General features: G+C 49.5%; 1 protein-coding gene and 1 long non-coding RNA gene across 3 annotated transcripts in view; one reads left to right on the top strand and one right to left on the bottom strand.

The window, feature by feature from the left end:
* The window catches only part of RAB20 (RAB20, member RAS oncogene family), a 51,496-nt gene extending 40,618 nt beyond the window's left edge, over positions 1–10,878 (bottom strand). For both annotated transcript variants that reach the window (XR_004228680.1, XM_023217646.1), the window contains exon 1: positions 10,342–10,878. Coding sequence is in view for 1 of the 2 variants with exons in the window: in XM_023217646.1 (XP_023073414.1) it covers positions 10,342–10,513 (172 nt within the window). In the remaining variant the exon portion in view is untranslated. The remainder of the gene's footprint in view (positions 1–10,341) is intronic.
* Positions 10,829–17,628, top strand: LOC111546320. The gene is made up of 2 exons (XR_002732734.2): positions 10,829–11,101; positions 16,967–17,628. It is a non-coding gene; the product is annotated as an uncharacterized LOC111546320 (long non-coding RNA).
* The last annotated feature ends 735 nt before the right edge of the window (positions 17,629–18,363 follow it).

Raw genomic sequence — 18,363 nt, 5'->3', positions numbered from 1 at the left:
CTCTGGTGTCCACCGCGTGGTGTGTGGGAAAAGCTCTGGTGTCCACCGCGTGGTGTGTGGGAAAAGCCCTGCACCTTCAGTCACAGGCGTTTCCTGGTCAATGATTGCTGTGGCGCTTTGAGAGCAAAGGAGAAACTCGGGTTTAGAGTTTTTCCTGAAACACATTCCCGAGGTCCCTAGTGGATGTGCCTTCTCCTTGCTACCTGCCAGAGTCTTATATTTGCTTTTAATATAAAATCCAAGGTTTCTGGCTGTAATTAGAGGGAACAGTAGGGGAAAATACATCTTTTCCATCTTCCCAGAAGCACGGTCCTGGTGTGTTAGTCTTTTTAATAGATTTGTAACGATACTGAACTCAAAATAAATCAAGAGCTACTAAAGAAGTTTTTTAGGATATCATGTAATGAATGCCCCGGACCAACAGTTCCCTACCACACACACAATGGCCTATTCTATCACAGCACTCAGGACTATATTTCCACACTAATTTTATCATTCAGGGTCAACACATCGCTAAGAAAATGAAACTGCTAATGTCACTCTCTGAATTTTTCCCACTGTTTTCAAAAGTTTCCTTCAGCAAAAACTTAGTTTCAAAAATATCACAGAGCGAAATGTTACATTCTATGGAAAACGTGAAGTGAGTAAAACCCAAGTTTATAAATCCAAGGAAAGAAAAAGAGATCAGAAAAACAGACAAGCAGCAGTATGTACTATGGGTGCAAGGTCACTTTGTAGCAGTTTGGTGAAAGGAGGAATTCTTCCCTCTGCTACAAAGACCGAGAAATACTTCACTGAAAGATGGGATAAAATTCAAGCTGGGAATTGCTAGGAGCGGGGACAGTCTCGGAGACAGAAACGCTATAAGCACCTGTGAGAACAGAGGAAAGAGCACACAAGACGAACTACAAATCTTGCATCAGGGCTCAGGTGCTAGCAGGCAGACAAGAGGAGCGATAAGCTGGGGAGTGCTGGAGGGGCTCTGGGCAGGGAAGCTGACCAGATCCAGGAGGCCTGGCAGAAACACCCTTCAGTGAGGTGCAGAGAAGACAGCACCAGGGAAGCCAGGGTTGAAACGAAGCTGGAACCTGCCTGGGCCAGCGTTCGCGGCCAGCTGGACCACGGAACTCTGTCATCGCAGTGATGAATCCATTATCCTAAGAATCAACAGCTGTTTAGGCATGTGTGTGTGTGTACACATGTGTATGTTTGTACAAAATTTCTTTTTCTTGGAGAGGGATGTTATATGAAATCTCAATACAGAAAGAAGAGCAATTTTGATCTGGCATCATACATTTTCAGCCAGGCATGGTAGCTCATGCCTGTAATCTCAGCACTTGGGGTGACCAAGCAGGGAGGATCTCTTGAGCCCAGAAGTTCAAGACCAGCCTGGACAACATACTGAGACCCGTGTCTCTACAAAAATAAAAAATAAAATAAAATACAAAAATGAGCCAGGGGTGGTGGTGCTGTAGTCCCAGCTGAGAGGTGAGAGGATTGCTTGAGCCCATGAGGTCAAAGCTGCAGTGAGCCAAGATCACACCACTGCATTCCAGTCTGGGTGACAGAAGAAGACCCTGTCTCAAAATAAATAAATAAATAAATAAGATGGGCACGGTGGCTCACACCTGTAATCCCAACACTTTGGGAGGCCAACGTGGGCAGATTGCTTGAGGTCAGGAGTTCAAAACTAGCCTGACCAACATGGTGAAACCCTGTCTCTACTAAAAATACAAAAATTAGCCAGGCATGGTGGTGGGAGCCCGTAATCCCAGCTACTCGGGAGGCTGAGGCAGGAGAATCACTTGAACCCGGGAGGCGGAGCTTGCAGTGAGCCAAGATCGCGCCAGTGCACTCCCACCTGGGCAACAGAGCGAGACTCCATCTCAAAAAAAAAAAAAATTAAATTAAAAATAAATAAATAGGGCCAGGCGCAGTGGCTCACGCCTGTAATCCCAGCACTTTGGGAGGCTGAGGCAGGCGGATCACGAGGTCAGGAGATCAAGACCATCCTGGCTAACACAGCGAAACCCCGTCTCTACTAAAAATACAAAAAATTAGCCGGGTGTGGTGGCGGGCGCCTGTAGTCCCAGCTACTCGGGATGCTGAGGCGGGAGAATGGTATGAACCTGGGAGGCAAAGCTTGCAGTGAGCCGAGACCTACACTCCAGCCTGGATGAAAGACCGAGACTCCATCTTAAATAAATAAATAAATAAACAAATAAAATTTTCTATTTCTCCAGAGAACTTAAAGATAACAAAGCGTAAAAGTGTCTCCCAAAGGCATTCAATGCGACTCAGGTGCTCGTTAACAAACACAGTTGACCTTCATTAAGTTTGTCCTGAACCACAGCGCACTAAAGAGCCCGCAAGGTCCCCTGGCACCCCGGGATTCCCAGGCGCCACTCCAGGAGGCTGTGGGCCGAGCCTCCCAGTGCACACTGCTCGCAAGCGGCCACTGTGCTCTGCAATCTCCGAGTATAATGTCGCTTTGTCCACTCCTGCTGAGGCCAGGACAATCAATTAATTCTCTTTCCCCTATCTTAATACCCACATTCATATTCAGGCCACTCTTGCTGGTCAATAAAGCAGAGGAACTCTACAAATGAGGCCTTGCACCCAGAAGGCACCCGTTCAAAGTCGTCCGTAGAGGTGACCATGTGGACCCACATGCACCTGGGGTTTTGCAGGTTGACCTTCCAGATACAAACCTTAACTGGCATTTCTTCCAAGATCTTTCGTTCAGTAGGAGCTGATGTTCATCTTAAATCCACCCTCACTCCACTCTAGCTCAGCACCTACACACAGTGGAAACTTGAGAGCTGCTTGTTGAGTTGAACTGAATCTTGGGGTCCTACAATTGCTGAATGTTAAACCTTTGTAGAAGTGTCTGTACCTATGGGAACAGACTCCTAGAGAAGCATTATCTCCTTCACACAACCTAAACCAGGGGTCAGCAAATGTTTTCTGCAAAGGGCCAGAGAGTAAATATGTTTGGCTTTCGGTGCTGTCTGGTCTCTGTTGCAATGACCCAGCTCTGCCATTACAAGGTGAAAGCAGCCACAGACAATGCATTTAAGTGTATGCCTATGCATGTGGCTGTGCCATTAAAACTTTATTTACAATAACCAGCAGCAGGCCTGCGTCAGAACCCGGATCTGCAGAAAGACCATGTAATTGACCAAATGGTCTCCAGTCACACAAACACTAATTGTCAGGTTGAGGGTCACCATATTAAGACCTCAAAAATCACTCAGAAGCCTCTCCCGAGTGAGGCTAAAATAGAAACTAATATAATAGGAAAGCCAACTAAAATCTGACTCCTGACTGGGCACAGTGGCTCATGCCTGTAATGTCAGCACTCTGGGAGGCCAAGGTAGGAGGATCACTTTAGCCCAGGAGTTCAAGGCCAGCTTGGGCAATGTAGCAAGACCCCATCTCTAAAAAAAAAAAAAAATTTTTTTTTAATATTGACCAGGCATGGTGTTGCACACCTGTGGTCCCAGCTACTCAGGAGGCTGAGGTGGGAGGACTGCTTGAGCCTGGGAGGTTGAAGTTACAGTGAGCTGTGGTTACCCCACTGCACTCCAGCCTGGACAACAGACTGAGACGTTGTCTCAAAAAAATTAAATAATTATATAAATAAATAAAATCCCCCTGGCTCCACGTGTTTTGCAGGCTGTGCATTCACTTCTGCACCAATCTCTCAAGGCTCTTAAAAACTGTGCAGTCCTCTCACGTCAGTCAAAAGTGTCGACTCTCAGCCACCCATGCGGTCTCTGCCAAAAAGAGCTGTTCTCCAGGCCCACCCACAGCATCACCACAATTCCAACCTGAAGCAGCAACACATATGACACAGCCTCCACCCATTCCCTAAGGAGCAGCTGTCATGGGGCTGGGGGCTGAGGATTCTATGTGGACTGGAAGGAGAGAGGTGGGGGCTCGCGGTCCTCAGAGCTGAACTGTCCCTCTCATTCGGCACCTTCACCCACAAGCCACCTTTGTCCTTCACAAAAGCCACCTGGGCTCTGCCTTGGACAGACAGCAGTCTGCATTCACAGGATGCAGGCCAATCTCTTAGCTAACTTCACCTGAACAAGCACTCACATTCTCCCTCCTCCAGACACTGAGATTCCAGAACCAGAAACTCCAGCGTCCTCTCCTGGGCTGCACTGCAGTTGTTCAAGTAAAGAGAAAGTTCTTAAACCAATTGCTCAGAATCTTGCCCGGGGCTTAGGAAAAAGCCTGCATGAGCAAAGCAGCATCTTCATTCGCTGCAGAGCCCAGCCTGGGTTCACAGCATCTCTGAGGCCAGAGAGGACCTGGAGAACCTGAGATCCTAAATCCATCACAAGCCTTTCCTTGAAAAATCCTTGCATTTCGGCTTGGGAGGGAGGGACCTGATCCACGGAGAAACCCGTACTCTAGGTCCTGAGCCAAGCAGCATCGAGACCTTGGGTTCCCAAGGGCAGGAAGACCAGGCTGTGAAGCCGAGCGGCCCTGGCACTGTCAGGGATCGACTGTGGGAGCCGCCTCCCCTCTGTTAGATGCTGCTTCCCAGTCTGTAGGACGGCAACGTTGACGCCTCCCAGGCGGAGCCGTGAGAAAAGGATGTAGCCCAGGAGTATGGAGCCTGCACAGGGCCTGGCACGTGGCAGGAAGCCGCAAACAGTGGCAATTACTGTAAGTGTTGGAAGCGCGAGTTTCGGAGGCAGCCCGTCCCCTTACACACAGGCCACACCTGCTCTCCCACCACAATTCCCCCCACTACTCTAACGCGCCCCAGTAGAACTCAAATGAGGCTTGAATTCCTCTTCCGTATGACAACCTTCCAGCAGTCAAACAGTTCCTGGGACTGTGACTCCAGTCCTCTCTATTCCACACCACAGAACGCCCCCCATTTTCTCAGTCCTGCCTTCTGTGACACAGATTCCAGGGCCATTGCACCCTGATCCCTTCTCAGGTGGGTCAGCCATCAGCATCCTCTAAAGAGGCCAGAGGCTGGGCCCATCTCTCTTCCACATCTTTGCAGTCCACCCACCCTTGGGTTCTGGCACCAAGAATGCTGGGGTCTGCAAGGCTCACGCCAAAGCTCAGACTTCCAGCTGAGACAGACAGGGGAACTGTTTCCTCACAGCTCAGGCAGAGGATGCCAGGGAAGTGCAAACGTGAATCAGCCTTTGCCTCCTGTGGGTGAAACCAATCATCAACCAGCCCCCTGCTCAACTGCAAACAGCAAAGGAAGAAATTCAATACGGCCAGGTCTCCCAGGCTGCTGAGCCCTCAGATGGCAGACGACGACTTTTATTCTCACTCTTTACCATGGCCACCGTGAGTGTCCCCTGCCTTCCCTCCCCTCGCCGTGGCCTCCCCATTTATTAGAGACTTGTTTGCTGGGGGCCCAGCTGAGCCTCCCTCCTCCCTTTGTAACATGCCTGCTGGTGTAATCTCAGTGACAGGCACCCAAGGCCAGGAGACAAATGTTTGTTTAGCAAAACTCACATGGTGCTTCCTCATTCTGGCCGCTGTTCTGAGAACTTTGCCAGTCTTAACTTGCTGACTCCTAATAATGCTCAGACAGGTGCCCCTTTCTTCCCTTATTATACAGGAAGAGCCTGATGCAAAAGGAGGTGACACAGCCACGGCCACGGATGTGGTCAGTAGATGCCCTGATCTCCAGAACCTGTGCCCACGTCACATGGGTGAGGGACGCTGAGCCTGCCAGTCAGCCACCCTGAAAACAAGGACCAGGATGGATCCCACAAAATCACAGGGGTCCTTTAAACCCTTAGAAGAGGGAAGCAGAGGGACTGGTTCAGAGGGCTGCTGTATAGGACAGACCTAACCGGACTGCCTTTTCGGAGAGAGGATAAAGCCAGGAAATCAGGCAGGCTCCAGAAGCCAGGGAAGTCTAAGAAACAGGTTCCTCCCTTCAGCCTCCAGAAAGGAACGCAATCCTGCAAGCTTTGACTTTAGCCCAGTGAGAGACTCATTTGGGACTTCTGACCTCCGGACTACTTAAAGACAATAAATCTATGGTTTTAATTTTTATTTATTTATTTGAGAGAGGGTCTTGCTCCGTTGCCCAGGCTGGAGTGCAGTGGTATGATCATGGCTCACTGCGGTCTCAACCTCCCAGGCTCAAGAAATCCTCTTACCTCAGCCTCCCATGTAGCTGGGACTACAGGTGTGCCCCACTACACCTGGCTAACGTTTTTCTTCTTTGTAGAGACAGTCTCCCTGTGTTGCTCAGGCTGGTCTTGAACTCCTGGGTTCAAGTGATCCTTTCACCTCAGCCTCCTAAAGTGCTAGGATTACAGGCAGGAGCTACCATGCCCAGCAAATTTGTGTTGTTTCAAGTAACTAATTTGTTGTAGCAGCAATAGGAAACTGACACAGATTTTGGAACTGGGAGCAGAGAGAGGCTGTCACGAGCATGGAAGTGGCTTTAGATCTGGGCAATGGCAGATCTGGGAGGATCTGCGGATCATGAGAGGGCAGCCTGGATTGGCCTAAACAGATGGTTGGCAGAAAGGTGCACGTGAACAGCCCTGCCGGTGAGGAATCGGAAGGAAGCGAGAAGCATAGCAGAGAACCTGCATCCTCAGAGTGAACACCTCCACCAGGGGGAGCCAATCACAGGTGGAAGCCTGGGGTCGGAATGAGGATGGCGTTATGGGAAGTGGAGGAGGGAGGATGTGGTGCCAGAGAGCTCAGCTGAGTCGTGCCCCACAGCTGTGAGGGAAGCATAACCATGTGTGATGAAGCTGGATATTTAGCTGAGGAGATTTCCAAGCCAAGTGTTGAAGGTGTGGATTTTTCTGGCTGTTTATATTAAGATGAGGAAGAAGAGATAGAATGAGGGAAGAATTGCTGAAGAGGAGCAGGACTTGCTGATGTGGGAAGTCCTCAGTCAGGCAGATTGCTGGGAGGCTCACACTAGGAGGCCCACCATCTGGAACACCTGTGCTGGAGAGGAGGCCCAGGTGTGGCCACATAACCTTCTGCTGGTGCCTCAGAAGGACCCAAAGGCCAGAGGACTCTCAAGAGACCAGGATGTCTCCTCTTTGCAGTGGCCACTATTTTGTCTGTCACAGCCTGGCTTCAGGCTCCCAGACTGCATCCATTCCACATGCAAAATGCACTCTCTCTCTCCAACACCCAGTCCCCAGAGACACAGCTGGAGCTGGATGCCAGCATAGGGAAGGGGCTCAAGTCTGGGCTCCCTGCTGCCTTCCAAGCTGGCTCTTCAAGGGCCAAGTGCTAGGGATGCAAATTTGAGTCAGGTAGTGCCCCTCATCCCACCACCCACCAGGCCACGGCCTTGAGAAGGGAAGGAAAACAAATGCAGAGAGCCTTTTGTCTCCAGAGCTCTGGGGACCAGGCCTGTGCTGGGCACACCAGCTGCTTTCTCATCAGCCTGTCATATTTTCTTCAAAGTAATGATCAGATGAGAAGCTGTACCATTCACTTCTTGCCTGCCTTTCCCCCTCCTCTGGAATCCAGAGCCTGCAGAGCAGCGGCCAGCCGGCCTGCTCACTGCTGTGGAACAAGGTCCCAAACAGTGTCTGGCACCAGGGAAGCTCAGTTTATATTTGCCAACAACAGGCAACACTTTAGACTGTCCTGAGCAACCAGCAGACAGAGAGAAGCACAGGGGTATGTTTTCTAGGGCTCTTCCTCTTCGCCAGGCAACCTCCTTTTGCTTCCTGGATGTGCCCACCCATGCACAGCAACCATTCCACATGTGTGTGCCCAATTAGACGAGGGCTGGGACTGACAAGTGCCCCCTAAAACAGCACAATGAGACAACTGAGTTGGATGAACCAAAGTCTAAATCCCACTTAATTTCTGCTGTCTTCCCTTTTTTTTTTTTTTTGAGACAGAGTCTTACTCTTGTCACCCAGGCTGGACTGCAATGGCGCAATCTTGGCTCACTGCAACCTCCCCCTCCAGGGTTCAAGCGATTCTCCTGCTACAGCCTCCCAAGTAGCTAGGATTACAGGCGCCAGCCACCACACCTAGCTAATTTTTGTATCCTGCCTTACAGGCTACAAGCAGCCAGGCACTGGGTGTACACCGACCCCCGTGCAATCGTTTTTACTATTAAACTCCTGTCGCCCTCTGCACGCCTGCACCCCCGCACCCCCACCCCAGCCCACCTTGCCTTGTGTTGCTAAAAGCAACTTTGAAAATGGTTCCTTCTCCAGCTGGTCCTTATCATTCTGCCTCGGTTATGACAATTACAACAAAGACAACTTGAAAAGCAATGTCTGTGGGATGGAGAGAAAGTTCAGTAGCTAAACAAAAGGAGGAAAAGAATAGGGTCCCCTAAAAGTTAAATTCTGAATTTCCAACAATTAAAGAAAAGGCATCTGTTCCTACCTCTCTTTTCCCTTCAAGTACCCAGTCAGGCCACAGGCCACTGAGGAGGCAGGCAAGGGTGGCCTGTGTCCCTGCCAACTCTGGGCCAGGGCCGCCTGAGTACACAGGAAGTCAGGAATGTGGAGAAGGGGCCTGGTCACCCTCTGTTCTGAGGAGTTCTAGTAATTTACCCTTAGGATCTTTCGAAAACCAGCAGCAGCCTCGGATGCCAGGAAATGAGCTGCTGCCCCCAGGAACGCTTCAAGACATCTAGGGCATCACATCAGCACAATTGCAAAATCCTCTGGTGATCAAGATTCCAGCTGCATCATGTCCTTGGTGCTGAAGAAGCAAGAGGCCAGTCGAAACAAAACTGCTACTTCATTCCCTCCAATGCAGGGGCTGTTCTAGCACTGCAGGGCAGCTCTTGTTCCAGAAACACCCCGTGTGTAAGAGTCTGCCTCCAACAGCAGCCACTACAGGGGTTTCGGTTTGGGTCCCCCAGTAACACTCCTACATTAACCTTGCTACTTGTAAACCAAGGGCAGCAGTAAATCCCAGCCAGCCAGTGAAAGCAGCAGAAGGGCAAATCTTTGTACAAAAGCAAACTGGGTTCAATTTGACTTTGTGCAAAAGCAAACTGGGTTCAATTTGACTTTGTACAAAAGCAAACTGGGTTCAATTTGACTTTGTACAAAAGCAAATTGGGTTCGTGAAGTGGGTTGGATTTGACTTCTAGAGCATGCGTTCCATCGTTAACAAATGCTCAGTGTGAGGGAGTCAGCTCGGTAAACCTCACCCTGCAGCCTGAGGCGGAAGACAGAATTGGAGCAAAGATCAGGGAAATGCACCTCTTTACCTGGGGGACGCTGTTTTCACAAGATGACTGCCAATAAACTAGTCCCGATGGTAACTGGGATAATAATAATGAAAAAACAAGCATCAAAGAAGGCAAAAGGGAGGGGGAGAACTGGAAGTACCTCTGTGAGCTTCGTTAATTCGGTTTTAAAGAGAGAATTAATTATCATCTTGTTTATTCAGCATACTGTTGCACCCAAGATGGCAATTTAAGAACTCTGGACGGGGCCTTTGGGTATATATGACTTTTTAAAATGCTGACATAAAAGAAGTCAGAACTTTCAGAGTTCCAGGCTTCTAAAAACTCACACTCATTGAAAATGTGTCACACGAATCCACTTTCTTCATTCACTTACAATATCTTATTCTTTTGTAAAGAGAAGGAAATATATTCCATTGCAATGCTACAATCACCAGTGTTATTTTCCAAAGTTAAACAGAAAGCTTGAATTGAGATCCTCTAAGTTGTACTTTTGAAAAGTCACAAATACTATACACTAAAAATAACTCATTACCTATCTTACAAACGCTTCCACCGGAAGTCACTCCAAACCCGTATCACGTATCTGAGCCAAGATCAAGCAGAAGATTAACTGTGAAAGGCAGATATACTCCGGGCTGAGAGGTCCGGAGGCTCCAGTTCTATTTCCTCTCTCCTGAGTAAACCCAGCAGGGGAACACTCTGTGCCCCATTTTACTCTTTCTTAAAAAGGGGCTAATAACACCAGCTCTGCTCACCCCTCCAGTGAATCTTAAAGGAGATCATGTTCCTACGGGTACGTAAAAACTGAAAATACCCAACAACGCAGCCACAGAGGAGCGTCTCTGGTTCCCAGGGCAGCAGAGCAGGAACGCGGGGCTCGGGAGCAAAGGCCGCTTGAGGTACACAAGTGACCAGCGGGTTCTCTGCAAACTGGATTGTCGCTGAGGTCACTGAGTGGCTCAGCAGGCAGAGCTCAGCCCAACCAGCAAGGGAGGACGAGTGGAAACCCCGAGAAGAAGGTATCTGCTGTCCGAGGCCGGGACCCTGTGCGCGGCCGGGTGCCCTGCTGGAAGCCCCGCGCCCCCGGTCCCCGGCGGAGCCCCAGAGCCGTGTGGCTCCGGCGGCGCCGGCCTCACCTGCGGTGTCCCAGATGGAGATGTTGTAGGAGCGCCACTGCTTCAGGTAGAAGGCGCCGCCCACCGTGCTGACCGTGTCCGGGAAGCGCCGCTCCATATACCGCTGCAGCAGCGACGTCTTCCCCACGTTCATGTCGCCCAGCAGCACGATCTTGCTATCCGGCTTCCTCATCTTCCCGCGGGAACCCCCAGCGGCCCGCACCCTTTCCCCGAGGCTGGCCGGCTCGTGCGCCCCGCGCGCAGGTGGTGGAGCGGACCCTGGACTCGCTGCGACCCGGATTCTCGGGAACGCTCCGGGACCTTCGCCTCCGGACGCCCGGGAGCGCAAGAGAGGAAGCGCGTGTGCGCGCCCGGGCAGGAGCTGGCTACTGAGCCCCGAGCACACGTCGGGCGCCCGGACCGCGGCGGCCTCGCCCCGCCCCCCCGGACCCTTTCACCGCCCCGGCCCCGCCCCACCCCCTTCCTCCCCGCCCCCCCTCACCCCGCCCCTGCTGCACCTCGTGCTTTCGCAAGAGTCGGAGTTCTCCAGCCGAGGCTCAGGACTGCTGCAGGATGGAAAATGAAAGTTCTTGGATCACCTTCCGCCTCTCCGCTTCTGCACAGTCGGGGCTGCGGTGCGAGGAGCCTGGCCGCGGGGCCGAGCGAGGTGGAGGGGCCGGGGCCCTTGGGGAACGCCCTTCTCTCTTCCACGCTCCTTTAGGTAAAAACCCGTGTTCCTCACGCTCGACCAGCTGCGGTCTATTTGCGTCTCCACGTGTGTGTAAGTGCAACCACCCTCAAGGTCATTGAAAAAGTTTGCTTTAAATGAGCGTCTGCGGAACCCGTCCTGAGGCTCTCACTGTTAGAGATTAGAGATGGGGGCGCTTTCTAGTGGACGGTTTTGCTCGTGGAGGATTTTGCTTTTGCTCTTTTACTTTTGCAAGAAGCCTTTTATCCTATTTGTACCTGAAAAGTGGACAGTCATCTCCATTTATGGCTTGGAATGAAAATTTGACTATGGAGTTGCAATCGCTACTTGAGAAATATTTCCTCTTTTTTTTTTTTGACACGGAGTTTTGCTCTTGTTGCCCAGGCTGGAGAGTAGTGCGCGATCTCGGCTTACTGCAACCTCCGCCTTCCGGTTTCAAGTGATTCTGCTGCCTTAGCCTCCCAAGTAGGCGGGATTACAGGCATGAGCCACCATGCCCGGCTAATTTTTGTATTTTTAGTAGAGACGGGGTTTCACCGTGTTAGCCAGGATGGTCTCGAACTCCTGACCTCGTGATCCACCCGCCTCGGCCTTTCAAGTCCTCCTTCCTTTTTTAAGAGTAAACCTTGAAATGCTTTTAAAATATGCAGCGTGTGGAATTTGGTTTGTTGGTTGGTTGGTTGGTTGATTGGGGTTTTTTAGAGAAAATAAGAGGTAGAATGAACTTTAAATTGAACCCTGGGGACAGTGTCGCTCTGGCCGCTGGCCTGGCTGAGAAAGGCGGTGAGACCCTGAGCAGGTTAAAACTGGTGTCCTGAAGGTGTCCTGTAAAGGGAAATAGGCCCGTTGCCTCCTTCGGTAGGTGCCCTGAGACTCCGACAAGGCAGGAATGCCAAGGCATATCATACCTGCTCAGCCCTGGCATGTCAGGTTGCTGAGACTGAGCAGTGTGGGGCTGAGGTGGAAGTGAACATTCTGGAGCGTGGAAAGTGCACCAGGAGACCCCGGCTCCTTCTCAGCCAGCACTGCTTCATCCTCAGAACAAATTTAAGTCAATTCAGCATTTATTCAATGCCTGTTGCATGCAAGTGACAACCTAAATAACAGAGAGGATGTCTAAAAGAAAAAGATACTTATTTTGCAATAGAGCATTGCAATGGAAATATGCATGCCATAGTAAACTTGTGCATATTCAGGGAGGCAAAGAAAACAAAGGTTTTTAAAAAATGAGGCGGACTGCACAATTGTTTGAAAATAATTATCTGTGGCTACAAAGATCCATAGCGAAGGCAATGTCAGTTCGAAGTAGGACAGCCAGTGGCTGGGCCATGTCCTTGCAGGACTTGTTTTTTGTGGGAGATTGCAGTGACCTTTGTGCAAGGTTGCGGTTTTTCCAGAGGGTCCTTTATGTTATCAGGCACAAGAACCCTCTCTTTGCCGGGTGCGGTGGCTCACGTCTGTAATCCCAGCACTTTGGGAGGCCGAGGCGAGTGGATCACGAGGTCAGGAGATCGAGACCATCCTGGCTAACACGGTGAAACCCCGTCTCTACTGGGCGCCTGTAATCCCAGCTACTCGGGAGGCTGAGGCAGGAGAATGGCATGAACCCGGGAGGCAGAGCTTGCAGTGAGCCAAGATTGCACCACTGCACTCCAGCCTGGGGGACAGAGCGAGACTCCGTCTCAAAAAAAAAAAAGAACCCTCTCTTCATGGCCTTCCCTGGCTCTATTTGTCAGGGTTTTCTTAACATGAGTGACTCCATTTCGATTCTGACAGTTTTCACACAAGCTACAGTGCCTGACCTGGGGTGACACGAACATGAATCAGGTTTGGTTCCTGTTGGCCAGGCGCAGTGGCACACACCTGTAATCCCAGCACTTTGAGAGGCTGAGGCAGATGGGTCCTTTGAGCCCAGGTGTTCAAGATTAGCCTGGGCAACATGGGCAGACCCCTGTCTCTACAAAAAAGACAGAAAAAAGTCGCCATGCATGGTGGTGTGCACCTATAGTCCTAGCTATTCGGGTGGCTGAAATGGGAGGATCACGTTAGCCCAGGAGGTCAGGAGTGCAGTGAGCCATGATTGTGTCATTACTGCACTCCAGCCTGGGAGACAATAAGACCCTGTCTCAAAAAAAAAAAAAAAAAGTTTGGTTTCTGCCGTGGAGAGGTTCACAATGAAATAGAACGTGAATAGCTTTGTTTAAACAAACTAAACCAAGGCCACGAGGCTGTGAGTAGGTCTAAATGGCCCACTGCACAGGGACAATGAGGATGGGCTGGGACTCGAGCTTGGAGACCAGGTGCTCCAACACGGATCAGTGTGCACTACCCCAGCCCCACAGAGTCGCTGGCCACAAAGCGAGGAAGGAAAGCCCTGGAATTTCATGAAGCGCACACATCCTTTTGAATGTTGAGACCAAGAGAAGGAGGCGGGTATGAGGGCTGGAGCTCTGACTTTGTTTCCTCACCTGCCAGTCATCCTGTTGATCCTGCCCAATCCTGTGTTTGGAGGTGCAAGCGCAGTCCTGCCCAGGAAAGTGCTGGAAGGGTAAAAAGCACCAAACAAACATCAGGGATGGTCTGTGACGGGACGAGAGGAGAGGGTTCTCATGCTGGTATGACTGGTAATAATGGTCTGGAATAACTTGTGTGGAGCCAATTTCTCCTTTGCACGGGGCCCTGTGCTCATTACACGCTGAGAAGGAGTGCAGCTGGCGCCTCCCTTGCCTCCTTGTTCCTTCTGGGAGCTGAGGCACCTGTGTTTACTGCTGCAGCCTCCTCTCATTACCATCTTCCCTGTCACCTTTCATTCAGGGCCAGACTTCCCTCAGCACCCTCTTCTCCTGCGCCTGCGCCATCTCACTTCTGTGCCCACCTCTCTCTAAAGCAGCTGCTTCCTAAGGCCACCAATGACTGGCTTGTTTCCTTCTTTTGAGACGGAGTCTCACTCTGTCACCCAGGCTGGAGTGCAGTGGTGCAATCATGGCTCACTGCAGCCTCGACCTCCCAGGCTTAAGTGATCCTCCCACCTCAGCCTCCTGAGTAGTTGGGACTACAGGTGTGTGCCACCATGCCTGGCTATTTTTTATTTTTCTGTGTAGATGAGGTCTTGCTATGCTACCCAGGCTAGTCTCAAACTCTTGACCTCAAGTGATCCTCCTGCCTCGGCCTCCCAGAGTGCTGGGATTACAGACACGAGCCACTGCACCAGCCGTGACTGGCTTGTTTCTAAATCCAGCGAGCTCTTTCCATCCTCAGGTGCTTTTGTGCCCTCCGGGTCTCCAGTGTTCCCCTGGCATTCCCTCTTGGGATTCACATCCCTCCATGTTCTCACATAGCTTCAATCCTCTCATCCTTTCACCTGGACATTTGTTTGTTTATTTGCTTGTTTTGGAAAATATATTTAAAGTAGAGAATAATATGAAAGATGCCAGCTGTGTCCCTCCTTCCAAGAACTGATTTGTCAGAAGGTTGACATTCTCCTCTTCCAAAGGTAATCATGTTCCTGATTTCGGTACGTGCCTTTCAGTTCCATTTGAAAGGTAATTTACCATGTATGCTCATAGCTTTATTCATTTCCTGGGGCTGCCATAACAAAGTACCATGAGCTGGATGGCTTAAACAACTGAAGTTTATTGTCTCATGGTTCTGAGGCTAGGCATCCAAACCAAAGCCTCGGCAGGGCCATGCTGTTTCTGAAGACTCGAACACAGAGTCCTTCCTGCCTTTGCCAGCTTCTAGGAGCCACAGGAGCTCCTTGGCTTGTGGCTCCAACCTCTGCCTCTGTTCTCATGTAGCTGTCTTCTTTCTGTGTGTCTCTTCTCTATGTCCAAGTTTCTGCCTTCTTATAAGTTCATGAATCTTATTTGATTAAGGCTTGCCCTACTACAGTATGACCCCGTCTTAACTAATTATGTCTGCTTTGACCCTGTTTCCAAATAAGATCACAATCTGAAACATTGAGTGTCTTAGTCCCTTTGTGCTGCTATTATAAAATACCTGAGACTGGATACTTTATAGAAATGTATTCAGTTCTGGAGGCTAGAAGTCCAAGATTAAGGCACTGGCAGGCTTGGTGTCTGGTGAGGGCCTGTTCCTCATAGATGATGCTGTCCGGGTGTCCTCTCGTGGCAGAAGAGACAGAAGACCACTCAATACCATCACCTTGTCGTTTAAGTTCCAACAGAACTTAATTTTGGAGGTGCACATATATTCAAAACATAGCATCGGAAGTGAGGTCTTCAGCATATTTCTGGGGTCACAATTTAGCACACAACAGCAGTTATAGACAATATATGTCGTCATCTCAGTTGCCCATTGCTGCATAACAAACCACCACCAAATGGAATCACTTAAAACAATTATTCTGTCTATGGTTCAGCTGGTAACTAGGTCTGGCTGGGCAGCTCAGTTGATCTCACTCGGGCCTCTCATGTAGCTGCAAGCAGACAGCAGCTGGGACTGAGTCCCTGGAGGTGAGTGGAGCTGGAGGACCCCAATGTCCTGGAGGACCCTTCACTCACACACTTGCTGTTCCAATGCTCCTTCATGTGGTCGTCATCCCCACAAGACCGTGCTCCCAGGACCCTCTACATGTCCTCTCTGGCAGGGCAGCTGGACTATTTGCTAGGCAGCTCACGGCTCCAAAGAGCATGTACCAAGAGATGAAGTGGAAGAGACGAGGCCTCTTACAGCCTCGCCAGAAGTCTCAGCATGACTTCTCCATGTGGGTCAAGAAGGTGTAGTGCTGGTCCAGCTTCAAGGGCCAGGGAAGTCCACTCTATGTCTGCATGGGAGGAATGACAAAGAATTGTAGCCATCTTTATAAGAGGTTTTAATGTTCATATGTGAAGCTTTAACCCATCTTTAATTTATTCTGACTATGGGAGGAGGTAGGGACTTAACTTTATTTCTGTGTTATGGATTTGGAAAGCAAATTGACCTGTTACCATTTATTAAACAGCTCATCCTTTCTCACTGATTTTTAAACCGTCAGCTAAAGTCAGTTACATAAGTATCAATTTGTGGACCCTCTATCTGTCCAACTCCTATATTTTTCTAACCTTGGACAGCACCACACTGTCTTAGGGTGGGCTCCCCTCATCCTTCTTTAACAAAGTCCCTTTGACTATTCTGGAACATTTACTCTTCCATCTGAATTCTGAAATCAGTGTATCTAACCTTAGGAAACACATTAATGACATGTATAGTTAAATTTAGGAAGAGTGGATATCTTTATAATATGAAAATGTCCCATTTATGGACGTGGTATACCTCTCCATTTATTCAGCAGGTGTTCAAGGCTCGCCTAGAATTTTTACACTTCTTTCTACTTTTTTACCATCAGGAAGTTTAATCACTTCCTGGAGCATGCTTTTTGATTCTCCAAATGTTACCCCCTCTCTGCTTCTCTCACCTGAGCTCTTTGTCCATTTCTTCATCCACCTACTAAGCCTTTCTACATGGATGTCTCAATATGGCAACCCACCATATCATTCATCTGCCCTTCTCCAAATGCAGAGTCATTCATTCTTCCACCATCTTTATAACCATATCCAATTCATCACCAAGCCCAGTGGATTTTCCCTTCTAAATAAATCCCTCTACCATCTTCTCTCTCTTTTCCCACAGATACCCACTTGTCTGGAACCTTCTTACACCGAAATAGTTAGAATCCACTCCTATTTGGTCTCCTTAACTCCAAGCTCCTGCCGTCCCAATCACTGTCACACTAACCTTTCATAACCACTGCTTTCTCTGCCCAGAGACCTGCCACGGCTCCCTACTTTCTATCTCCACAAGTTCAAATCCTGTCCCCCACACACACACACACTCACACTTACCACCCTTTTTACAGTGGCTCTCCCACCTCCTTTACCCCCTGTTGCCCTGGATGTGGCTTATTTACAGGTTTGATGGTGCCATTTCCTTCTCTAGGGTGTTAGCTCCATGGGGGAGAAAGCTCTGTGTTGTTCACCACCGTGCCTGTGACCACCACTGCACCTAGCACACAATGAGCACTGAAGAAAGCACTGAGTCGCAGAAGAATGGATGAATTCCCCTCCCTGGTGAGGCCAGAAGCAACATCCCATGAGCACATCATGAGCAGCTATTTCTCCACTTCATTGCTCGCTGAGTTTGCCCACTTGAAAAACCCTCCAACCCCTCATCTGTGCAGGTTTGGAATTCTGTGCACGACTCAAGAATTCCACGAGGTGCAGCCCAGGCACACCCCCTTCTAATCCTCTCCCTCTGGGGAGCCCTTTCCTGCTCCTTCATCTGAGTCGCTACCACCCTGCTGGCCTCTTCCATGCAGTTTAGCCCCTGACAATGACTCACGGACTCATTTGACTCTCATCATCGCTAGGAGTTTAAAACTTCTCCAGGGTCAGGGAGTAGGTCCTAACCTCATTCGACACCTCACCGAGTGCACTGTCCCTTTCTCAGCACATTCTGCCACTCAGTAAACGTTTGAAGAAGCCTCATGAGGGCAGGAATCTTTGTGTTTTGTTTCTCTGATGTCTCCCAAGTGCCTGGCCCTGGAAGGCAACTGATGCTCAATCAATACATATTTTAATAAATTCACTAGTGAACTGAAACACCACCTGAAACACTCACTGCTACTTTTAGAGTTTGTGGAGGGAGGGCCTGTTCCCTGCACCTACCCCGTGCCTGGCACCTGGAATTCTCCGAGCAAGTTTGTTGAAAAAGTTAAAGGAATTTTCCAGCACTTTGAAAAACTAAACCAAGAGAATGTCTCCATGTTGAATTTCAGCCACTCCTTACAAAAATGCCTTAAAGACTGTAAATCACCATATTCACATGCAGGAAGCAGTGTTGAGGAAGGAGGTAGTACAGGGTTAAGGGTCTATTTAAACCAGCTACTTAGCACCAAGTTAGATGTTTATTCTGTCTGGTTTAAACCACTGGCTTAACAGGGTAATTAATTTTCCAGTTTCATCGGTGAAATGTGCTGTGAGGCCAAGAAAATTATGTAGTTCATTTTTTGTAAATAGATGCAAACTGAGAAATTCTGTGACCATTAATAGTCTCATAAAAGAAATAAGAAAATATGGTTGTTTCTGTTAGATTTTGCAAAATGGCTAAGGAGCATTTTTAGGTACTTTGTTGTAGAACAACTATCTTTTAAGCTACTTTTCTTCTTTCTTAAAAACAAAATGTAGGTCAGGCACGGTGACTCACGCCTATAAGCCCAGCACTGTGGAAGGCTGAGGCAGGTGGATCACCTGAGGTCAGGAGTTCAAGACCAGCCAGGCCAACATGCTGAAACCCCATCTGTACTAAAAATACAAAAATTAGCTGGGCGTGATGGT

Source organism: Piliocolobus tephrosceles, chromosome X (genome assembly GCF_002776525.5).
Source record: "Piliocolobus tephrosceles isolate RC106 chromosome X, ASM277652v3, whole genome shotgun sequence".
In the NCBI taxonomy this organism is placed as follows: Eukaryota; Metazoa; Chordata; class Mammalia; order Primates; family Cercopithecidae; genus Piliocolobus; species Piliocolobus tephrosceles.
Note: the sequence above shows the minus strand (reverse complement) of the source record. Positions and strands in the feature narration are given on the sequence as shown.